This window comes from Thamnophis sirtalis, unplaced genomic scaffold (genome assembly GCF_051295495.1).
Source record: "Thamnophis sirtalis isolate CommonGarterSnake01/CBP01778 unplaced genomic scaffold, rThaSir2_p1.2 scaffold_1, whole genome shotgun sequence".
Lineage (NCBI taxonomy): Eukaryota > Metazoa > Chordata > Lepidosauria > Squamata > Natricidae > Thamnophis > Thamnophis sirtalis.
In genome coordinates, this window is record NW_028261381.1 from 12,870,326 (window position 1) to 12,896,449 (window position 26,124).

Here is a 26,124-nt window from a genome sequence, read left to right on the forward strand (position 1 = left end):
AGTGCCTCGTGAAAGGAGCCGATTGGTCGGAGGAGATTCTTTTGTCCTCTGACCTAGAATATTTACTCCGGCTCGCCGCCGTCCGCGCCTTCTTTTCCTTCGGCTCCTTTCACGGGGAGAGCGGGAGCTTTGCTTCACCCGAGGACAATGCTCCGCTCTCATCGGGAGCTTCCTGGAATGGCGGTCTCTGGCTTTTCACGTGCCCGCCGATTCCTTCATTGACTTCCCCCTTTTGGAAAGGAGGGTGCCGGCCAATCTGTCCGCGCTAGGATTACCCCGCGTTTGCCGTGTAGAGCAGTGTTTTTCAACCTTGGCAACTTGAAGATGTCCGGACTTCAACTCCCAGAATTCCCCAGCCAGCATTTGCTGGCTGGGGAATTCTGGGAGTTGAAGTCCGGACATCTTCAAGTTGCCAAGGTTGAGAAACACTGGCTTAGATAACGTTTGAAAGCAGCCAAATCCATGCGTTCCGTGTCTGGGAAACCTTGAACGCTGGAGATAATAACCGACAGTCTTAAAAGGGGGCTGTAATTGGCTTAAGGCTTGAAAACTGCACTTTTTTCAGGTGGAAAAAAGAATATTTGAAAGCCAACCCAGGCGTTATATTCCAGATCAATGATTCCCGACCTGATGGATGGGCTTGTTTCTCGGTAGCTGTAGCTAAATAGTCTACAATTTAGGTCAGCGGATCCCTACTTGGGGGGAAAAATGCGTATGTGGTGTACAGTCAAGCATATAATTATTCCATTTATTAAGTGCCTCATAAAATAACATTTCTCCAGGCTTAATACCTAGTTAAATTACAGTTGAGGGTACCAGAGTTTATTGAATGTGTAACTTATAAAAGACTTAAGGATGGTTAAAGTGAAGTATCTCCTATAATTTCATAGAATTTATCCAAAACCAAACAGTGCTTGCATTTCCTGTGATTCCCTATCCCTCCATCGCTTCTCATTACCTGCATGCAATCTTGAGCATGTATATAATGCTTGGATATCAGAAAAACCAGTCCAGAAAACCAGTCCAGAAAAACCTTACCTAGTTTACCAAGAAGGCATTGTTGTATATAGATACCACTTCCCTGATAAAGCCGAATTGGACTGAATGCCATTTTTTTTTCTACAGAACTGAATAGAGAATTCCATAGTTAATCCTGACAGAACAAACACCTATCTTGCTAATCTTCTGTATGGTTCATACAATTTGGGTAGGTTTCCCATTTCTTTAAAACAAAATGATTTAGATTTCAAGAAGTACAACACGAATGAAGCTTGAATTGATGGAAATACGGTGACCTCTTTATTTTGTATGATTTATTTTGCCCCAGCAGGATGAATTGCATCCAGGAATACTGTAAAAAAAAATATCACTACCTAATTCTAGGATTGTCACATCCAAAACCGACAGCTTGGAAGTGATAAAAAAACAGATATTCCTTCAGTAGGTATTTGCTATAAGATCAAGGCCAAAAGGCAGAAATTCCTTTGTTCGGTCTGAGGTCAGTTTAGAGCAGTGTTTCTCAACCTTGGCAACTTGAAGATGTCTGGACTTCAACTCCCAGAATTCCCCAGCCAGCATTTGCATTCGCTGGCTGGGGAATTCTGGGAGTTGAAGTCCGGACATCTTCAAGTTGCCAAGGTTGAGAAACACTGGTTTAGAGACTGGCCAGGATTAGATTACAGTTAGTGGTCATCTTATGACCTCAATTGAGTCCAAAATTTCTGTTACTAAGCAAGACAGCAATGTTTCCCCAATTTGCAACCTTTCTTGCCACAATTGTTAAATGAATCACTGCAGCTCTTAAGTTAGTAACCCAGTTGTTAAGTGAATCTGGCTTCCCCATTGACTTTGCTTGTCAGAAGGTCGCATAAAATTATCACATGATTACAGGACACGGCAACCGTTGTAAATTGTTGCCAAGTGGTTGTAAGTGTGAAAAATGGTCATAAGTCACTTTCTTCAGTGCCGTTGTAACTTTGACCAGTGACTAAATGAACCGTTGTAAGTCAAGGACTACCTGTACAATGCCACATGATACAAGTTGGCATCAAAACTATGTTTTTAAAACATGAGTTATGAGATTGAGCCTATATCGAAATGAATGATTGAATGAAAGAATGATTGATTGACATCCATTTAATTTATGTATAAGGATAAAAGTGACAATGCAGTCCTATTTTTTATTTTATCTTAATTACATGGGTATGATTCACTAATTCAGTGATGTCTGAATACATACGTTTTCAATTTTTAAAAATCTTCATATATAATTCCAGATCATGGTTTGTTTAATCTTGTTTTGATGAGTAAACCACACCTTTAGCCTAGCAGTTTGCTCAAACTGCTAGGCTAAAATCATATAAATTAACAATGGATATTGTGTATGAATGCAGCCAAAATTCAACTCATAATAGTTATAGGAATATTCCTAGAAAAAACATTGTTTAGAGGAACAATTATTTTCTTCTTGGAAAAAACAGGATTTTTCTATCTGTTTTAATTATAATTCATAATTTTATGTGAAACAAACATCAGCTGTAATGTGTTTAATGCTTATTTGATTTCCAACTGATTCGTATTTTGAGACAGAGTTATATGGCCATATCCTTGTTCCACACTAAAGAACTAATTGAAGTATTCAATTAAAAGAATCCTCCATTTACTAACAGAGTAACAGAGTTGGAAGGAACCTTGGAGATCATCTAGTCCAATCCCTTGGTCAAGCATGAGACTCTAAACCATTTCAGACAAATGATTGTCCAATCTCTTCTTAAAAACCTCCAACCTCTGGAGGGAAGCTGTGCCACTGATTAATTGTTCTAACTGTCAGGAAATTTCTCCTCAGTTCTAGGTTGCTTCTTTCTAAGGTGTGTGCAACATCTACACCTGGACTGGCACTTTTCCATTTAAATGACATTTCTAACTGTATACCTTTAGGCATGAGTTTTTGAGTACATTGTCTTGATTGAAGAGAGGAATATGAGATTTGTGATTAGGTCCATAAGTTTCTTCCAGATAAATTCCGTTTATTGAATCAAATGCTACACTGAAGTCTATAAAAGTTGTAAATAGTTGCCTCTCTTTAGCTGTATATATTTTTTTTATAAGTGACATAAATTGAAATTATGTATAAAGGTCAGGGTCAGATTGGATGTAATGTAGGGTGATGACTCACAATGTACATGTCCTATTGTTTTCTTTGTATCCACTTGTATGTTTGTATTAGTTTTATATTTTGATATGGTCAAAAGACTGAATAAAGGTTCTATTCTACCCAAATGAGACTTCTACTTTTATTTAACTAGTTTGACCTTGAAACTCCTTGAAGAGATATTGTAAGCTTTCTTAATCAAGGCTATTATTTTAACTGACATTTTTTTAACTCACCTGTTTTTTATCATCTATATTAGAATATTGGTGCTAATATATATTAAGCATGAAGGATTTTTCAGGTCATTTTTCTTCCTTTCAAGTTTCGGTTTCGGTTTATTGGATTTATATGCCGTCCTTCTCCCAAGGACTCAGGGCGGTGTACAACATTAAAAAAACATATTACAAAAGTTAAAAAAAAATTAAATAGAATATCCAAAAAAACAAACCCAATTAAGGTTAACAATAACATTTTTAAAAGAAATTCGATTAAAATTAATAATTTATTTTGTTTTGTTCAGGCCAGGCTGGCTTGCTGCAAAAGCCAACTTTTTAGGGCGCGTCGGAAGGACCGGAGGTCGGGGATTATACAAAGCTCCGGGGGCAGCTCATTCCACAGGGAAGGCGCTCCCACAGAGAAGTTGATACATTTCTAAAACTCAGACATTTAAAACTGTTTTGGTCAACTTTTCAAACTCTATTCCACAGTGATCTGCAAGGATTTGATTGGATTCCATAATAAAGGATCCCCCCCCCCCCCAGACATCACCAATCTTCTACCACTAAAGCTTTGCCTCTTGATCAGGGGTTCTGGGACATTTTTTTTTAATAGAATAGAACAATTGGGTTCCACATCAAGAAGTTTGAAATTCTCATCTTGATTACTTGGCACATTTTGATCATTTAAACCAGTGGTAGTCAACCTGGTCCATACCGCCCACTAGCGGGCGTTCCAGCTTCCATAGTGGGCGGTAGAGGTTTGCTGTAACTCTGCTTTATAAATTTTATAAAGTAAAGTTACTTCCCTACTTTATAAATCACCATTACCGGTGGGCGGTTAGAAAATTTTACTACTAACAGAGATACAAAAGTGGGCAGTAGGTATAAAAAGGTTGACTACCCCTGATTTAAACCATTGGGGATTTTTTTTTAAAAAAAAGAAAGTTTACTGTAGAATTAATTTCTTAAAAAAATGGTAAACTCATAAGAGATGAGAAAAGAGTAACAAAACTTCAAAGACTACAAAAATCCAGCACAGATAATCAAACTGTGAGCTGTAATATTTTAGTAGAGAAAGTGCTATTCTTAAAAACAAGACATGATAACTCCACACAGAAAACAAATATATTACAGAAAAGAACTAGAGTGGTAATAACCGAATCCTCTTCTGGGATTTCCTGAGTCTTATCTCAAATGAACTTCTCTGGACTAAAGGGACCAATTGACACCTCTGATTATGCTTTGCAGACATAACCCATGACACCCCTTGCACTTCATAATACATGTTTTGAGTAGTGATGACTTCGAAGGCCCAAGCCTCAAAGGGCATATGGGGAGTAAAAGTCTAGAGATCCCAATCACAATGGGTTAAAGCACTGAGTCCCCACAAAGAAAATTAAAGACTTACAGCCTAGCCAGGTCATCATGTCAAGGGCTTCCAAAGGAGACAAACTTTTGAGTGACCTGGGTTACAAGCTGGGCCAAACCTTGGGAGAAGGAAGCTATTCCAAGGTAAGAGTGGCCACCTCGGCCAAATACAAAGGGCCGCTAGCAATCAAAATGGTGGACCGACGTCGAGCGCCCCGGGATTTCGTGGAAAAGTTTCTACCGCGGGAACTCTCCATTCTGCGAGGGATCCGGCACCCACACATTGTAAGAGTGTATGAATTCATTGAAGTTTGCAACGGGACTCTCTACATCGTGATGGAAGCTGCGTCCACAGACTTGCTACAAATGGTACAACAAGCAGGGAAATTACCCTGCGCCCCTGAAGCGCGAGACATCTTTGCCCAAGTTGTGGGTGCCGTGCGCTACCTCCACGACAGGCATTTGGTGCACCGGGATCTGAAGTGTGAGAATGTGTTGCTTACTTCAGACGGCCGGCGAGCAAAATTGACCGACTTTGGTTTTGGCAAGGAATCGCGTGGATACCCTGAGCTGAGTACTACCTACTGTGGATCAGCTGCGTACGCGTCCCCAGAAGTGCTGATGGGTATCCCCTACGATCCAAAGAAGTACGATATATGGAGCTTGGGCGTAATGCTCTATGTGATGATTACTGGCTGCATGCCATTTGATGACACGCACATTCACAGCATGCCCTGCCGCCAGAAGAAAGGAGTCATGTTCCCTGAAGATCTGCCTTGTCTGTCTGAGCCCTGCAAGGCTCTTATTAGGCAGCTGCTCCAATTCACTCCGGAATCCCGACCCGGCGTGGGACTCGTATCCAAGAACAGCTGGCTGAAAGGGGAAGCTTAAATTGGGAGTCCTTCCCTACCTTGCCAATTGCGTGATGCAGCCAGTTTTATCTACTGCAGGCAACTGTTTCAAGAGGAATCATGGGGAGGAAAAAAAAATGGAAACTACGTCACTGTGGAAAAAGATTTCTGGGATATTGACTAGGGGAAGTAAGAGGGCAAATTGCTTTAGAGGGGGGAAAAAAACCAATTCAAATATAGGTTCCTCTGAAATTAAAGGGACTTACTTCCTAACTAATGTATTCCTGATTGGATGCAGTGAGTTCTTTTAAACTCTCTTTTATACATTAGCTCTCATTCTGTATTTGTCTGTATTTCTTTCATGGTTTCTGAAATGGAGAGCAAGTTTCCTATGCCTAACTCAAGTTTGGGGAATGTGTTTTGTGGGATAAAAGGAAAAGTGTTGCCCAGGCAAATTATTCTACCCATACATAGTAACGGTGGTAGTAGTAATTGTACTATTGTAGTAGTAACTGTGAGAGGGATCTTGGAGTCCTAGTGGACAGCCATTTAAATATGAGCCAGCAGTGTGCAGCAGCTGCCAGAAAGCCAACACAGTTATAGGCTGCATAAACAGAGTGATAGAATCAAGATCGCATGAAGGGTTACAGAGGTGGGTTCCTACCAGTTCGCACCTATTCGGTAGAACCGGTTCATCAAATCTACCGAACCGGTTAGAAGAGGTTCCACCAGTGGACCCAGAAAGCAGGCCACACCTACAGAAGAGGTTCCAAAAATTTTTGAAACCCACCACTGGTCCTTGAATATGATTATTCTACACTATCATGCTCATATTTATAAAACTCAGTGTCTTTGTGAAAGGTAAGGATGACTAATGCATTTGTGGTGCAATCAGAACATTGCGTGTGTTGAAGTTGTTTTAACGCAAACCAAAGATGCCTTTTAAAAAACAAGTTTACATCATATTCTTATGCATGCCAGTGCTGTGTGTGAGGTAATTTAAGGTGGTTCTGACAAGCGTCGGCATCTTCATATCCGGTCACATGGGTGGCAAGCCACTCCCATCTGGTCACATGGGAGGCAAGCCACTCCCACAAAAGAGGCCACACCCACAGAGTAGGTTCAAACAATTTTTGAAACCCACCACTGAAGTGTTACCACCACTTTATAAGGCCACTCTTTGAATACTGCATCCAGGTTTGTACAATGTAAAAAAGATGTGGAGACTCTAGAACACCGAGTGCCAAAAAGGTTGTGCGGAAATGTTGCGCGCACGCACTCAACAGGGCCACACTCCAGAAAAGCCGAACTTCCAGGTTCTAGCATGCATGTGCACGATCAGCTGACTGCCGTCCATGCACAGGCCAGTTTTTGGCACTGCCGCGCATGCAAATGTACCACATTCTGGAAAAGCCAAACTTCCGGGTTCTGCCGTGCACACACACCCAACAGTCAGCTGGCCTAAGCGCATGCGCACACTGTGTGCAAAGGACATCTGACCGTCGGGTGCGCATGCACATCAGAAACCCTGAAGACAAACAGGCAAGGCTGCGCATGCCGGCCGACATGGCTTCATGTGCCACTTTGGGCACACGTGCCATACGTTCACCATCACGACTAGAAAGAGTGCAGAGAAGAGCAACAAAGATGATTAGGGGACTGGAGACTAAAACATATGAAGAACAGTTGCAGGAACTGGGTATGTGTAGTTTAATGAAAAGAAGGACTAGGGGAGACATGATAGCAGTCTTCCAATATCTCAGGGGTTGCCACAAAGAAGAGGGAGTCAAACTATTCTCCAAGGCACCTGAGGGTAGAACAAGAAGCAATGGGTGGAAACTAATCAAGGAGAGAAGCAACTTAGAGCTGAGGACCAATTTCCTGACAGAACAATTAATCAGTGGAACAACTTGCCTCCGACACTGCAAGTTTTTAAGAAGAGGTTGGATAACCATTTGTCTGAAGCGGTGTAAGGTTTTCTGCCTATGCAGGGGTTCGGGCTAGAAGATATCCCAGGTCCCTTCCAACTCTGTTATTCTATTCTAGTCTAAACATTAACATACCCCAACTATTTCACAGAATTATGATTTTCTACCTTGGATTATGCAGGATGCCACACAGTAAAACTAACAAAAAAGTGTCAAAATGGCACCCTAGACATAGAGTAGCTTAATATTTTTAAATTGTAATCAGTGTAATTGGGGGATGATCAGATATATAACAGCAAAATTATTTGAAGAATCCAACTCTTCAATTTACAGAGTAAAACTAAACAAATTTAGAGTTGCACATTATCTCTGATTTTCTGATTTGTGTTATGCTAGGCAGCAATTTAGTGTACTTCCATTACCTGATATTTCCCCCTATGGAATCAGAATGTTTACAAGTACAAATCTCTGATCTGATCGTCCCAGAAATATAACATTGGATTGAAATCAAACTCTTTCTATGATGTTAAAGTTTGGTTCACCGACAAAAGGGCGAACGACAAAACCACGCCCGACTAGTGATTTTAGTGATTTTTAGTGATTTTATTGAAATTTGTAGGCCGCCCTTTTCCCTGAGGGGACTCAGGGCGGCTCACATAAAATCAGGGAAGGGGAAATGCAAACAGTAACATAGACACATATAATAAAAACAATAGGCAACATGCATTCATCATTCGGGAGGGGCAACTATCTTTATCCCCAGGCCTGACGGGCTAGCCAGTTCTTCAAGGCTGTGCGGAAGGCCTGGACGGTGGTGAGGGTACGAATCTCCACGGGGAGTTCGTTCCAAAGGGTCGGGGCTACTACTGAGAAGGCCCTCCTCCTTGTGGTTGCCAGCCGACACTGGCTGGCCGATGGAATACGGAGGAGGCCCAATCTGTGTGATCTAATTGGTCTCAGGGAGGTAATTGGCAGAAGGCGGTCTCTCAAGTATCCAGATCCACTACCATGCAGGGCTTTATGGGTGACTAATAGCACCTTGAAGCGCATCCGGAAATCGACAGGTAGCCAGCGCAGCTCGCGGAGGATAGGTGTAATGTGGGTGAACCGCGGTGCACCCACAATCGCTCGCGCGGCCGCGTTCTGTACCAGCTGAAGACGCCGGATGCTCTTCAAGGGCAGCCCCTTTTCCCTGAGGGGACTCAGGGCGGCTCACATAAATGGAACTAAACATTCTAAGGGCGGCTCACATAAATGGAACTAAACATTCTAAAATCAAGCATATTTATTTAACATATTACTTGTGCATTATATGTTGCACACTAAACCGTGTTGCTGACGTCATCAACAGGGCGACAACAGCGCGGAGACAGAAGCGCGCTGTAAAAGTAACCCTAAACCTAAACCTAAACTTAACCCCTAACCCTAAACTAACCCTAAACCTAATCCTAATCCTAAACCTAACCCTTAACCTAACCCTAACCCTAAACTAACCCTAAACCTAACCCTTAACCTAACCCTAAACCTAACCCTTAACCTAACCCTAAACCTAACCCTTACCTTAAGTTAAATCGGCTTTCTTTCGACGCGCTATTGTAAAGCGCCCTTCTTTCTCCGCGCTGGCTGTTGTCGCCGCGTTGATGATGTCAGCGACACGGTTTAGTCGGGTGCGGTTTTGATGTTCACCCTTTTGTCGGGTCACGTTAAAGTTTATGGAACTAAACATTCTAAAATCAAGCATATTTATTTAACATATTACTTGTGCATTATATGTTGCTTAAAAAGCAAAAAAGAACTGTGTTATATCATCCGTCTGTCTTCTAATCATTAAAAGTATGAAATGAAGGCTAAACAGAAAAGGCCCGAGGTCAGTTTTAGTATCGACTTCCGTTTTACATGCTATATAGAAGAAGGCAGCTGATGCTAAGAGAATTCTCCATAACAAGCCAAAGAGATCTGACTTCCCAACCTCCCGCTTCATTTATTTAAGGTACAGATTGTCTTTAACTTACAACCATTCATTTAGTGAAAGTTCGAAGTTACAATGGGACTGAAAAAGGGACTTATGACCATTTGTCACACTTACAACTATTGCACCATCTTTGTGGTCCCATGATCATAATGTGAATGCTTGGCAACTGACCTCTGTGATGGTTGCAGGGTTTCAGGGTCATACAATCCCCTATTGAGAACTTCTGACAAGCCAAGTCAAGGGGGAAGCCAGATTCACTGACCGTGTTACTAATTTAACAACTGCAATGATCCACTTAACAACCGTTGCAAAAAATGTTGTAAAATGGGGCAAAAACTCACTTCACAACTGTCTTGGTTAACATTTGGGCTCAGTTATGGTCGTAAGTCGAAGACTGACTGTGCTTGTTCGCTACATTTCAGAGTGCTTAAATTTCTGAAGGTGACCCAGCATATTTCCCAATTAACACAAGAGTATTAAAAATTAACGATGCAAAGACGAGTGGAGAAATCGTAAAACCAATCGTATTATGTCTACCACCGTATTCTAAACAGAAGACAGCTAAAAGGAAATATATATGCAACTATTCTTTCAATGAATGTTGTCTGAAATAAAAAAATCTTTTTAAGGTCTTAATTTAAATGAAACAAAGCAGAAGGATTAAGCTGGATGACCCAAGGACAGCGGTAATGAATGTGGAACCCAGGGATGAAATCTATTTACCTTCGCTACCGGTTCACAAATGTGAGCGCAGAGCGCCAAAAACAGACATGATAACGTCCGGGCGGGTGGGCAGAGCCTGCTACTGAGCATGCCTGAAAGGTAAGTAGAACAGCGAGGGGGAGGAAACCGCTGTGCCACATGGCTTAGATTCTCTAGAAAGGAAATCCTGCTTTCTAGTGTTGGAAGAAATGTCCTTCTGGGTTCGGCTCCAAGTGGGCAAAAAGACACTGGAGACATGGAGGCTGCTTGGAAAGATGGTTTTAATGGTGGACAGGACCACATGCCTTGAGTCCTGAACAGAAAAGGTGATCACATGCTTCAATGTTGGGTGGAGAAGAAGAGAGCGTGAAGAAGGAGCTTGCGGGGTTTTTTATAATCTGTTTGGCCCCACCTATCTGTTTCCTGTTCCTGTGTAAGCAATGTATTCTGATTGGTTGTCATACTCCCATGGGGCCATGCAGGAGCAACTCTCTTGGCTGTGTTTTGAATCCAGGTTTGGTTGAGTTCTCAGATGCCATGTGGTGAGAGGGTAAAGGCTAATCATGCCTTAATCCCATCACCCTGGAGCTGAAGGGGAGAACTCTTTATTATGTAAAGGGACTGGCTTGGGCATCTTAATGGCCCATTGACAAAGGGGAATGAGCAGGAAGCTGCAGGGAGCTACTTGGTCTTTAAAACATGTTTCTCCCTTTTCACATCCAGGGAAATATAATATTCTGCTTTTTCAATATTTCCTAGAATATTCTATTTTTCTAGGAGAGGGGTGGGTTTTAGCTTCCTACACTAGCTAACATAAATCACGTGTCACAGCTGATCGTCAAAAATACCGGTTTGCTCGAACCAGTAGCATTTTTTTACTACCGGTTCAGGCAAACCGGTCCAAACCGGTAGCATTTCACCCCTGTTGGAACCCCAATGAAAGGACTATGTTGTTGCTGCTGCTTTTTGTGCATGCAAGTATCACCTTAGTTTCTGGGGCAGAGAGAGAGCTTCTGCCCTGTTGGTGCTTTTTCACGAAGTTATTCTCAAACAGCTTAAAAGATCAGTATCAATGTTTTGAATTGGACTTAGAGCCGACGGGAGAAATTGGTTTAATAAAATCAGTTGATCTGCTGCATTATTTGTGCACTAGTCTCCACCTCATATGTGGAATATGTCAAAGAAGTCTAGCCTGGATATGGGCTAGGTGGAGATGAGTTTCTATAGCAAGTTCTACCACATACGGATGAGAGTCACAGTTAATGCTGTGCTAATAAAAGGTACTCATTATAACCAATTGTGGATGTCTAATTGTATAATAAAATCATCCCGATTAAATCTGGGAAACTGCAAAGATTTCATGCAAACAGAAGTTATAAAATGAATCCTAGTGCCATCCATTAACCCAAGATGCTTCAGATCAACGCTATGCTCAAGAATCAATGGGATTGTATTCCCGCCATCCATTTCCAAAATTAAGCATTCATAAATCAGACTGAGGTCAAAAACTAGATAATGCATTGCCTCCAGAATTATGGGAATGGGACATTAGATACTAGGGAGTAATTTTCAAGATCTAAACGTTTGTCGTGACCCGACAAAAGCCCGCACGACAAAAGCGCACCGACAGAACCGCGTCGCTAAAACCGCGATGTCATCACTGCACCAACAACAGCGCGGCGACAACAGTCCGGTGACAGAAGGGCACTTTACAACAGCGCGGCGACAGAAAGCCGATTTAAGTTAAGGTTAGGGTTAGGGTTAGGGTTAGGGTTAGGGTTAAGGTTAGGGTAGGGTTAGGGTTAGGGTTAGCTTTTGAATGCTAGTAAGAGCATTTTGCTGAGCGCTTCAGAAGGTGCGGATTTGCCTTCCGCGGTTATGTCGGCACGCTAGGGTCACATTTTGCTTAGCGCTTCGGACGGCGCGGATTTGCCCTCCGCGGTTATGTCGGCACGGAAAAGGGCTTCACGGTTTTGTCAGTGAACCAACGTTTGTATCCCCCACCCCATGAAAATTTTATTACTAGCTTTTTTAGGGCAGCAGGAGCACTATCTCCCATCAAGAAGTATGCGTCAGTTGAGAATCATGTGGTAGATTTCCATGTGCCTCAGTCTTCAAGCAATTTATCTACATTCTCACGGTTGCACAATCTGAATAGTAACTAGACAAATAAGGCCGCAGGGAATACTGGCAATACACTTCTCCCATTCTTTTAAAGTTGCCTATTTTATTTACTGCCTGTAATGCACATGTCTGAACAACTCCCTAAAATGTTCTTGACAAGATTTCAGGAGTAGTCTGCCATTGCCTGCTTCTTAGGGCTGTGAGAAAGTGACTGGCCCAAAGTCACCCAGCTGGCATTATGCCTATGAAAGGACTAGAACTCATGTTTTTTTCCAGTTTCTTGTTTAGGACCTTAAGCACTGTGCCAAATTGGCACTCCTTTATATTCATAATTCTAAGTTAATGTGTGACATTATTTTCTTTGCTAAAAATAATAAAAGAAGCAACAGGAGTTGGTTCATGCAGTCTCATTGGTTCTTTTTGCCTAAAATTGTAATGGAGATCTTGAAATATATATGTCATTGTATATACAAATGTGCAACAATTTTTATAACTTCCATATAACTTCTTGCTTAAGGAGAGAGAACACTAAGTCTTACTTCATCATACCACATCCTGTTTTAAAGTCACATGCCCTAGTTCAATTTAATACCTGGTGTTACTAATTATGTGTTGGTCATTTTAATAAAGTTATTGAGGATTTCATCAGACAAGTTACTCCAGAAGTTTTTGGTTCATGATTAACAAACTGATTAACAGTTTGAGGATTGTGCCATAATGTATTAGTAAGACTGACAATTTACACATGAGAAAACATTACACATGACCCTTCAGAAGGGTGTAGTTGCAAATATAAATGAAAGAATACAATTGTTAACTAGCAGTTCAATCAGTAGTAATCTTCTATATTGTTCCGTTCTGTTAAATGATAAAAATCAGACCACGTGGTTGGTTTTAATTCTATGACTTTCATTATGAACATTTTCATTTTAACATTCCAATTATGTAAAATAAAAGACCCAAGACAATATAACCCACAAAGTTAATTCAAGGGTTTCTTAATTTAAGCTTGTTTTATAAAACACGTTTCCAATTAGAAAAATACCCAGTTAAACCATTACAAGAAGTCCTCACTTATTGGCCACTCATTCAAAACTTGCTCGAATTTACAGCATTAAACAAGTGGTTCTTCTGATTGGTCCTTGAAGTTCCAGCTGTTGCAGTGCCCCCTTGGCCACATGATCACAATCAAGGTGCTTGGCAACTGGCTCAGATTTCTGATTGGCATTCCATAATCACTGATGCAGTTTAACAAGAAAAGTCACTGGAGAAGCTGGAGGGAAATCGAAAGTCACAATCATGTGATCTCCTTTCTTAACAACCCACACGGTCCTTGTTTAATGATGGTGTAGATATAAGCTGGCTTTTCCATATCATTTTGTCAGAATTGAACAGGAAAGAGCCATACTAAAAAAACTCTCATGCTGCTGCCATTCTAGAAAAACAGATTTGTAAAGCATTTAAGGATGATGACACATTTTGTTTCCATTTTATTTTCACTGCAAAATCTCCCACATCGAGTGAATTCTTTTAAATGGGTCACAATAAACTTCTCACTGTTGCCAAAACAAATTATATTCCGTGCTTTAGAAGCATCTAGCAAGAATCAAGTGGAATACATGACCAACAAGATCAGCCCAAGACATTTTGTTACATTTAGAAATTGACATGTTGCCGTCCCTCTTTCAATTATGAAAGCCTAGATCAATACAATACAATACAATACAATACAATACAATACAATACAATACAATACAATACAATACAATACAATACAATACAATACAATACAATACAATACAATACAATACAATACAATACCCGAGTTGGAGGGGACCTTGGAGTCTTCTAGTCCAACCCCCTTTCTAGGCAGGAAACCCTATACCGTTCCAGACAAATGGCTTTACAACATCTTCTTAAAAATTTCCAGTGTTGGGGCATTCACAACTTCTGGAGGCAACTTCTGTTCCACTGATTAATTGTTCTAACTGTCAGGAAATCTCTCCTCAGTTGTAAGTTGCTTCTCTCCTTGATTAGTTTCCACCCATTGCTTCTTGTTGTACACTCAGGTGCCTTGGAAAATAGTTTGACTCCCTCTTCTTTGTGGCAACCCCTGAGATATTGGAACACTGCTATCATGTCTCCCCTAGTCCTTTCTATTAAACTAGATATACCCAGTTCCTGCAACATTTCTTCATATGTTTTAGTCTCCAGTTCCCTAATCATCTTTGTTGCTCTTCTCTGCACTCTTTCTAGAGTCTCCACATCTTTTCTACATCGTGGCAACCAAAACTGAATGCAGTATTCCAAGTGTGGCCTTATCAAGGCATTATAAAGTGGTATTAACACTTCACATGATCTTGATTCTATTCCTTCTGTTTATGTAGCCTAGAACTGTGTTGGCTTTTTTGGCAGCTGCTGCACACGGCTGGCTCATATTTAAATGGTTGTCCACTAGGACTCCAAGATCCCTCTCACAGTTACTACTATTGAGGAAGGTACCACCTATACTGTACCTGTGCATTTCATTTTTCTTGCCTAAATGTAGAACCTTACTCTTTTCACTATTGAATTTCATTTAGTTAGATAGTTTTATTAGATCGTTTTATTAGATAGTGCCCAATGTTCAAGTTTGTTAAGGTCTTTCTGTATCTTAAGCCTGTCTTCTATCAATGCTGAATGCTATTTCAGCACTTGTGATTGGATAAGATCTTCGTGCCATTCTCTTCCAGGATTTTTGCATCTCCCCAGTACTGTTTACCTGAGGCAACTGTGGTTCCATTATGGGAAAAGACAACGTATCATGCTACTCTTAACGATATAGAAGAAGAAGGAGGAGGAGGAGGAGGAGAAGGAGAAGGAGAAGGAGAAGGAGAAGAAAAAGAAGAAGGAGGAGGAGGAGGAGGAGGAGGAGGGGAGGAGGAGGAGGAAGAAAAAGAGGAGGAGGAAGAGGAGGAGGAGGAGGAGGAGGAGGAGGAAGAAGAAGAAGAAGAAGAAGAAGAAGAAGAAGAAGAAGAAGAAGAAGAAGAAGAAGAAGAAGAAGAAGAAGCAGCAGCCACAACAGAAGGTGTGCTAAAAAAACACATTTAAGTATTTTTAGCATAAATATTTACATCTTCCTGTGAAATGGACATACATTGGGCCTATTCTGAGCCAATAAAACCATGGAAAGTTTATAAAAACAAGTGGACCTCAAACATGGCCAGTTCCAAATTAATTTCTTTGGATATTCATCTAAGCAGGTAGTCTGATGATTTCCAGGAATGGTAATTAAGCCAGGGCTGTTCACAGTGATAAAAGGAAGGCAAACAGAGTGACTTAACAGGCTTACCTTCTTCTGTATTATATGAAGGGTTGCCATGACAGCACCCTACACCTAAGTGCTTATTAGTCTCAGCAAGCCATTTCCCATTTGAGTCAGATTGCACAATTCTAGGCAGGGATTGCTAAGCCATCTTTGTGAAACAAAATATTTTAGCAGACAATCATGGCAATTAGCATCTGCCAGAGAGAGCTGAAAGACTATTTTAGGGCCAGAATACCTTTTTAATGTTTACAATTGATCACGGCTCTACTTATAACAGAAGTGGCTGTTCTGTCAAATGCAGAGTAATTCTAATTCCAAATGCAGTTTAATTTAGGAGGCAAAACACTACACTTTATTCTTTTCCATTCCTCTGGGAACCCCAGAAAACTAAGACAAGAATAGAATAAACATTCCTCTTAACCTTCTATTTAGCTTGGTTTGTATTTTTGCACAAAACAAAAATAGCTTCAGAAATACAAGTTGAAGGAAGAATGAAACTAAAGTCAAAAGGAGCAGGGAAAATTGCAGAGGAGGTACTGTATGTATTTGGAGGAGCCTTTAAAAAAAAGTGACAGTCATTTTTAAAGACCACTTTTAAATGTGGTATGATTCCAAGAGCGTTCTCATTTCTCCAGTAGTTGCTAAAGAAAAAGAGTAAAGATCTTGGCCTGCCTTCTGGAACGGACTGCAATCCAGACATGTTAGGATTGCAATTCTCAGAATTCTCAGCCAGCCTGCTGATTGGTAATTTGATGAATTGATCCACCAGTCACAGTGCACCGGTATGTGAAAAATCTCACTAGAATATATAGGAGTAGCGATAGCACTTAGACTTATATTCAGCTTCATAGTAATTTACAGCACTCTCTAAGGGGTTTACACAGAGTCAATAGATTGCCCGAACAATCTGAGTCCTCATTTTACCAACCTCGGAAGGATGAAAGGCTGAGTCAACCTTGAGCCAGTCAGGATCAAACTCCTGGAGTGGGTCGCATCAGCCTACAATACTGCATTTTAACTAGTACACCACCACTTGGTGCAGTGGTTAGAATTATTTCACCATGGAAATTGAAATAATGAAAGATTCTTGAAGCTCACAACAATGGCTAATCTATTTATCCTGAAGGATAGGAACTTGTGACTCAGCAGCAGTCTTCTATGAGTCTTTTCAGGATGCAGCTGGGACTCGTTAGGGGCATATTCTGGTGATAAAAGGACGGATGGTGCCATGCCCTGGTTGCAGGAGTCAACGTTCCTTGGTTCGTTCAACATTGATTGATCATCAGTTGTGGTTTATGTAAGATACACTTGGAAAAGTGCTTGGTTTTCTGTAACCCTGATTCAAGGATACATTTGGAGAAGTGCATTGCCGTAAGAGAGATTTGTTTTGTATTCTGTTATCTCGTCAGAGAATGTATTTATGTTATTTTTGGGCTCGCAGCCAGTTTGAGCCGAGAACTGATAAAGAGAGTTCCTTTTAAGTTGTTTGCCTGTCGTCTGTTTAACGAGCGGAGAAGGGGGGACAGAACAGGAACTGCACATTGTACAAATTGTGGTCCAGACCCAACTGGAATCTTATGCTCTAGACCACTGATGGCGAACCTTTTTGTAAAGACGTGCCAAAATTGTGCTATTGTGCGTGCATGTGTGTCCACACCCACAATTCAATGTGCCCCGCCCACCTGTGCATGTGCATGCGGCCCCCACCCTGCACGAGAGGGAGTTTTCATTCTCCCAAAGCTCCGGAGGCTTTCCTGAAGCCCAGGGAGGCTGAAAATGGCCTCCCTGGGGCCCCCTGGAGGCCATCCAGAAGCTGGAAATGGATCTGGCTTCCAGAGGGCCTCTGTGGGAGGCTGTTTTCACCCTCCCCATGCTTCAGGAAAGCCTCCGGAGCATGGGGAGGGTGAAAAACAGGCCCAACTAGCCAACCAGAAGTTCTGGTATTTGCCCTCCGCAGGCTCTGAAGGCTTTCCTGAAGCTTAGGGAGGGCGAAAACGGCCTCCCCCAGCCCTCCGCAAGCCCAAAAAGCAGCACCAGAGCTGACGGCTCATGTGCCAGCAAACATGGCTATGCGTGGCACAGGTTCACCATCATGGCTCTAGACCATGTGGTTCCCAAAGTGGGTGTTACCAACCCCTGGGGGGGGGGGCGCTGGGATGACTTAGGGCAGTGGTTCCCAAACTTGGCAACTTTAAGACTTGTGGACTTCAACTCCCAGAATTCTCCAGCCAGCAGAGCTGGCTGGAGAATTCTAGGAGTTGAAGTCCACAAGTCTTAAAGTTGCCAAGTTTGGGAACCACTGACTTAGGGGTGCGCTAAAAGGCAAGAGGGTGTCAGGGGGGCGCTAAGAGGCAAGGGAGGTGGCAGACGAGTGCTGGAGGTGGCCCCCTCGCAGGGCGCAATTCTGTCTGGGGCTCTGTTGGCCGCCAGTCAGGTGAGCACTTCCGGCAGGGGTGAAATTCAGCCGATTCTGACCGGTTCTCCTGAACAGTAGGACAAATTATGGGCAGTTCGGAGAACCGGTAAAATGCACCACTGACTGGCTCTTGCCCTTCCCACTCATACCTTTTCATACCTCGCCTGCCTAGAGGCACAGGTGCTGCTGCTGATGAATGTATCAATGCAACAATTATTTTTTTGGTAATAACATTTAAGGAATTTGAAATTGCCTCAAATTCCCAATTTAGTCTACTGCTTGGGACTACCTGATATTCCACGTGTTCAAGTATTTAGCAGGCAAACTCTGTTTATATTTTTTCAAGATCAGCCTTGGTCAGCAAAGGTACAGCCATCTGCTATGACCCTCTTCTGCTCCAAGAAACATCTCTACATGTATAAAACACAATGTACTTTGCATGTTTAGTTTTTTAAGACTTTTAGATTTAGTGGTCATCATCCAAAGTAACTGATCCTGCCTCCGTTATTCCACCTTGAAAGGATCATTGTGTCCATTATGTTCAATGATTATGTTTTTCATATTTCCAATATTCACATATTTTTTTTCTCTTGCTCATCTGGCATTCAGCTCCCTGGCCATTTTAATTTTCCCCACTTACTTACCTCCCTTCAAGCTTTCTGTTCAATATGACTCTCATCATGCAAATACCACAACAATAACTCCTGATTACTGTATTCATCTTTGTAAGCATGAGAGAAATATTTGTGCAAGAAGCTAATTAAAACATAGAAATCCAGTAATTTCAGAATATTTAGAGAAATGATGAATTGTAAAACTATTTCAAAACTATTTTGTACCAAAGGTTCATAGCAATTGGCTGCGAAATCACTAGGAAATACCAGGTATATATATAAACTGTAGTTTGGGAAAATAAATACACATACACAAACACACACACAAAGACAGTGGCAAACTACTTATAATATTGCCAGGACAATAACACTGAGCTTGACTTAATAGTCATTACGTCATTATCTTAATAGTCATTCCCCTTTCCAAGGGAACTCTGAAAAATTTAGGTCTAGGTAATAACAAGTGAACTTAACCATATGATCTTCTGTGCTAGCCAAATTTTAAATCATATAATTCTCCAGAGAAAGCATGTCACTTAAATGACTATGTGGTTTCAATGTCAAAATGACTTTTATCTTATTTCTGTATTCCTTTTAATCCAGAGCATCTCTCCAAAGCACAGATATTACTGTCCTTCAAACTTTTGCTTTTTTGAGAAACTTCTCATTCCTTGGAAAGTTTATTTCATTTTACCAGATCATGCCAATCTGCCACAATGCAAAGCCATAGAAGAATTCAGGACAAATTTCAGATATTGTTTACAGTTTTCTATTAAGTAATGAGTCATCCATATTGGATTTGTATTGTCCAGAAGACAGATGTGACATGAGAATTATCTAGTGCCTGTAATTTCAGGTTAATGTTTACCTGCAAGCCAACCTAAATCCCATCATTTAGAGAATGATGAGAGAGAGGGATGAGAAAAAAGGATGATTCACATATTTGTTCTTTTGCTCACCTGGCATCTGAGTGTAATTTTCCCCCCCCTCCAAAGTTATCTTATTCAGTATGAGTCTCATCATCCAAATACCATAAACAAGTCCTATTATTATCATATTTATTAACAAGAGAGAAGTATTTTGTGCTAAGAAACAAACGAAAGCATATAAATTCAAGTAATTTCAGTGCACTTCAAAGAAACAATGGATTGTAAAATCATTTGTGAGGATAATTAGAAACATACTGTATTTGACATAAATAAAACATTACCATCCCAGAACTTTTACATGGTCTCATATTCCTTTTTTTTGCCCATGAAAATGGTCTTGCCTTGTCTGCTGGTGAACTATGTGCATCAACAGATTATGCCTACTACTTTTGGCTATTCCACATTTCTCCCCACCCCATAGACACAAACACACACAGAGACTGGTTTAGGATTAATGATTAATGGTGAACAGTTCCTTCTGGCAATTTCAGCAACTGTGTCCTAATCACAACCAATACTGTATATCACATCCATCAACTGTATCCATAGCAAATAAAAGGCTTTTCAGATATGACATTCTAATGCTAGTAGCAGGCAAAACAGAAATGTGAGCCCATTTTAGACAACTAATTATGGGTTATAAAGAAGCATCACAATGAAAACTACTTCGTTGCTTCTAATTTACATAGGACTATAATCCTGAATCTCTCAAAGTAGGAAAATCAAAACACAGCAACACAAAACAGCCTAAACTCCTTCTCCCCTTTGCTAAGCAGGCAATGTGGAGCGAAAGAAACATTTACGGCACATTCTGTGCAATTGATACTCTCACCCACTTTATACAATGCTAACCTTTTCTTTCCTTGGTACAGTATGTGCTCATACCTGTGTACTAAGTGAAGTAGGAATGTAGGTACTGCTTAATTTACAACAGTTCATTTGGTGACTGTTCAAAATTAAAACAGCACTGAAAAGCTGACTTAAGGCCATTTTTCACACTTACGACCTTTATAGCATCCCCTGTTAATGTGATCAACATTCAGATGCTTGACAACTGATTCATATTTATGACAGTTGCAGTGTCCCTAGACCATTTGCAAACTTTAGACAAGCAAAATCAATGGGAGAAGCCAGATTCACTTAACAACTGTGGCAAGAAAGGTCATAAAATGGGGCAAGGCTCACTGAACATATGCCTCACTTAACAACAGAAATGTTGGGTTCAATTGTGGTCGTAAGTCAAGACTAACTAGTACAGTCACTACACAAAAAATATGAAAAAGGTTTCTAGAGGAAATGAGTTCCTTCAAGGTAATTAGCTGCTGCGGTTGGTTATTGATGGTATTTGAAATTATGACAGTCCCTATACTTATCTAAACCTTACTGCTATTAACCCAAAGAACAGTGAGTCCTCTTCCTTTATTTCCCAATTACAATTCTGACTGATGATACAAACAGAGATGTGTTGTGACTCAGCAGATGTCTGCTGAGAGTCTTTTCGGGATACAAGATTCATTATGCAGCTGGGGCTGGTTAGAAGCAAGTTTGGAGATAAAAGGATGGATGCTGCCACGCCCTAGTCACTGGAGTCAACGTTCCTTCGTGGGTTTCTTGGTTCGTACAACATTGCTTGTTACACTTGGATAAGTGCTTTCTGTTTCTTGTAACCCTGATTCAAGGCTACACTGGAGAAGTGCATTGCTTAATGTAAGATTCACTTGGATAAGTGGTCTGTATGTCTGTAACCCTGATTCATAGAGACTGGGAAGAAGTGTTTTGCTTTCGTTTTGTTCAAATTGAGTTGCCGTAAGAAAGATTTGTTTTCATTATGTTATCTGGTCAAAGACTTGTATTTATGTTATTTTTGGGCTCGAAGCCAGTTTGAACTGTGAACTGATAAAGAAAAGTTCCTTTTAAGTTTGCCTGTCTTGCCGTGAAGGGGGGACAGAACAGAGATGTAAGACATTAGTGGTTTTAAAGCAGAAAACTCCTGAATACCTCTGCTATTGTATAAAGTATATGCACTTTACAACTACATTTCCTACTATGCGAATAGCTTTTGCTGCTACAGGTAGTCCTCAAGTTATAACCAGTCAAATGATCATTCAAAGTTACGTCAGATCCAGTGGTGGGATTCAAATAATTTAACAACCGGTTCTCTGCCCTAATGACCATCTTGGTAGGTGGGGCTCAGTGGTCATGTGACTGGGTGGGTGTGGCCAACTCAAGGTCACTCAGGTCGATGGGCGCTTCACCTTAGCTGTTACAATGTAATAAGGGTTAAATGGAGAGGCAGTTTCTGTAAGCAGGGCAATAAAGATGAGGCTAGAAACAACTCCAGAATGTTTCCTTCCTGCCTTCCTTACAGGATTAGCCCTGCAAAGTGGGAAAAAACAAAAGGAGATTTCTTCCAACAACCGGTTCTCTGAAGTACTTAGAAAGTTATCAACCAGTTCTCCTGAATAGGTACGAACTGGCTGAATCCCACCACTGGTCAGATCCCACAAAAACTACTTATGACCTGTTTTCAAAATTACAGCAGTTGCAGCAACCTTGCAATCACGTGGACAAAATATGGTGGATTTGCTCTTACAAACATGCCTCCCTCCATCCCGCCCCACTACAACCCTACAGGCCTTGGGCCCTGCCACATATCTGATGACATGCTGATATAATGAGCTAGGCAGAAAGGAAATGAATGCTGCTGATGTGAAAACCCAGATGCTCGTCACAATGTAGGGAGGTCTGCATCCCAAATCCAAAATCCTGACACTGCACATCAGCCAGAAAGTGGATAGGTCTCGGAACGTCAAAACCATTGTCCTGGATGAAGCCTAGATCCTACAGGAGGACAACAGTAAGATGGCATCCAAAGATGAGCTGCTGGGAGAATGCCTAAGGCAGCCACAGACATGGGAAGTAGATCAAACAGAGGAAGTGCCGTGGAGTGGCAGACATTGGGATATCCTACAGTGTATAGAAAGGACTAGACCAGTGTTTCTCAACCTTGGAAACTTGAAGTCCACAGTCCAAGATTGAGAAACACTGGACTAGACTAAAAGACAGCAATGAGTCACTGATCATAGCTACACAAGAACGGGTACCAAAAACAAGATCCATAGAAGCAGGGTTCTACCATGCTAGGCAAGATTCAAGACAGTCTAATATATAGTGGCAGGATTTAAGATGCAGACAGGACATCATACGTTGTATGGCATAACCAAGTTGTTGGCATTGTGTATGGAATGTCTTCACGGTATATGTGCTAGAATCTAGACCTTCCCAAGTTCACATGGGAGATTCCACAGAAGGTTGTGGAGAATAACAGGGCTAAGATCTCATAGAACCTCCATATCAGAGGTGGGTTCCTACCAGTTCGCACCTATTCGGTAGAACCGGTTCGTCAAATCTACCAAACCGGTTAGAAAAGGTTCCACCAGTGGACCCGGAAAGCAGGCCACACCTACAGAAGAGGTTCCAAATTTTTTGAAACCCACCGCTGGTCCTTGGATATGATTATTCTACACTATCATGCTCATATTTATAAAACTCAGTGCCTCTGTGAAAGGTAAGGATGACTACTGCGTTTGTGGTGCAATCAGAACATTGTGTGTGTCAAAGTTGTTTTAATGCAAACCAAAGATGCCTTTTAAAAAACAAGTTTACATCATATTCTTATGCATGCCAGTGCTGTGTGTGAGGTAATTTAAGGTGGTTCTGACAAGTGTCGTCGGCATCTTCATATCCGGTCACATGGGCAGCAAGCCACTCCCATCCGGTCACATGGGCGGCAAGCCACTCCCACAAAGGAGGCCACACCCACAGAGTAGGTTCGAACAATTTTTGAAACCCACCACTGCCTTGGAGGTAAAAGGAGTGATGATGCCCCATGTTAAGCCGCATTTTTTAAAGAATAGAGAGAAAAGGAGGAGGAAGCTCGGAGATTTGGATTTAGAAATCCTAGGCCTTGCCCAGCCATGCTATGCCCAACAATACAAAAAGGAAGGCATTTTATACGTAAAAACACCAAGATAATGAGGTGTATGTTTTAAATCTTCTTGCTGTTCCAATGGAATCACAAGTCACCATTCTCACTCCTTTTCTGGTAACTTAAGTGGCTATTTGACATGGTGTGATTTTTTCCCCTCTTTTTTCCCTCCTTTCCTATAACAAAATTGAAAATTACAATTGAATTTTTTCATTCTCAAATTTATATTAGAAAACCTTTTTTTTAAAACAAATTATGAAAGAAACCACAACCTTGCAATTAACATCTGGTAATTTTATTTCACTTCAAATTAAGACATGAATGTAAATGTCATACAAACTTTGAGTTACAAGAAGGGAGAAATCTTTTTCAAAAAGATTTCATTTTCTGCTGGGTGATTGTGTTAAATGTGCTAGATGCATGGCAGAGTACCTGAGATAAAAAAATATTTACAGATGATGCAATCTTTTAGAAATCACAATAATTCATTCTTTGAAAAAACGGCACTATCTCATTTGAGCACAGCAACATGTTATTTTATCGTAGCCAATACTGTGAATGAGCACTTTGCTTATCTCCACTAGTACATAATGGAATCTTATTTGTAGAAAAACAATAATAATTTTCCCAATGAGACAAGTGCATATGACTAAAATCGAATTAGTCCCTGGGATAACTTGAGGCAAAGGACAAGACATTGCTCCCTTACTCTCACTCCATATTCCACATAGAAAAGTCAAACAGATGCCATCTAAGTTCCTTTTAAAAATGTCTTGTCCTTGGGAAGCACGTTTGTGAGACAAGGAGCAGGATTATTCTGTTCAACACCTTACTTATGCTTTCAGCACTTCTAACTTCTAAGGGGACCAGCCCAGAGATCTATCCAACTCACACATATTACTATGTTTAACACTATTCTCTTTGCTTTCTGTTGGCATTAGTCATATTGATTGCTGTCACACAACTTACTTAACATTTGCTAGGTTCATATAATATACTGTGAACTGTAAATTTGCCAAACATTCACAAATACATACTAATCTGTTCTGACCCCCTCCTCCGTCCAGTAATGAAAGCTGAGACAAGCTTAACTAGAATGTACTTTTAATAGCAAGAAGCCAAAATTTCGGTGGCCGAAAGCCAAGCAAACAAACTGATAAGGACCTTGGCAGCAAGTCAGACAAACCTTGGCAGCAATCCAGCCTGCCAAGTTAGTTACGTTCTCTTTAGTCAATGCGTTGACTTCTGCAAGAGGGGCATGTCACAAGCAGTCTTTTTTATAGTCTGGAGAGGAGCCTAATGACCACCAGCTGAGCGCAATTACCTCCTGTAATTGCATAATTGTTCCTGACGGCGAGTAGCTCTTTGATGGTGTGCATCCAGGAACAACTCACTGTTGGCTTCTGGATCACTCTCCCTTGTCTCCTCCCCACTGGTCTAAGGCTCAAGCCCCACCTGGTGGCCAACCAGTCTCTCTGCACCCTGCTCGGAGTCGGAACCCTGTCCAGGGTCCTCCACATCCTCCAGAGCCGACTCATAGGGCCCCTCACTGTCGGAGTCTGCTGGCAGCTCCAACGGCTCCTGCTGGGCCACAACACTAATCCATACAAAAAACACCTAACAATAAATAAACTTAGTGTCTTTAAGTGATTCTCACTGCCATGGGGGGCAAGATCTAATTTTGCAGCTGCAGTTGTAACTTTACTAAGGCCTTTAGAGAGCTGGTTTTTACTCTTCACGTTGCCAAAAATTCATTTTGCAATCTAGCTGAAGGAGATGGAAGTACACAACCTTCTGAGCAACAGAAAAATATCTCAAGGTTGCAGGACTGTAGTTGGCACTGTTTGGCATGGCCATTACATTAACAAACCAATCTCGGGTGACCTGTTGTTTCCCCTCCTTGCTCGATGTACCCCTTTGTCTTCTCTGAGTGAGCTATTATAAAAGCAGATTGAAGGACCAGCACTGTTCATCTTCTCCTTTGCTTATAAACAGTTGATCCAAAAGGGAGAGGAAACTTGGACATAAATAGCAGCAACAAAGAGAGGCTGAATTCATTGAGGACATCTTGCCGAAACATCTTAGACTAAAATGTAAAAAAAATTCTGCTCATACAAGTGTTATTGTGGTCAGCAAAGATCCTACTTAAAGTCCTGTTGTTATCAGAACTATATTGCTAACATATGGAATATATCAGAGGTGGGTTCCTACCAGTTCGCACCTATTCGGTAGAACCGGTTCGTCAAATCTACTGAACCAGTTAGAAGAGGTTCCACCAGTGGACCTGGAAAGCAGGTGACACGTACAGAAGAGGTTCCAAAATTTTTTGAAACCCACCACTGGAATATATGTGCTCAGAAGGACCAAATCTAGTGTGTTCAAAATGAACAAAGATTCACTTGGTGAAAGCTTACTAAACGAGAGATTTAATTGCTATGCAGACCTCTGAGGAGAACATTTGGTATGGTGAAGATCCCCACATTTTGAATCTCATACACTTCAAGTTTCTACTGACAATTTACTGTATGATTTAGTAGCACCTTTGAATTTGATACA

At 41.2% G+C, this 26,124-nt stretch overlaps 1 protein-coding gene across 1 annotated transcript; it reads left to right on the plus strand.

Annotated features, from left to right (window-relative positions):
• Positions 1–4,773: 4,773 nt before the first annotated feature.
• On the plus strand, positions 4,774–5,869 carry LOC106551295 (testis-specific serine/threonine-protein kinase 6-like). Its single transcript, XM_014069374.2, has one exon. The coding sequence runs from the start codon at positions 4,795–4,797 to the stop codon at positions 5,626–5,628; it is 834 nt and encodes a 277-aa protein (XP_013924849.1). The 5' UTR covers positions 4,774–4,794; the 3' UTR covers positions 5,629–5,869.
• Positions 5,870–26,124: the final 20,255 nt, after the last annotated feature.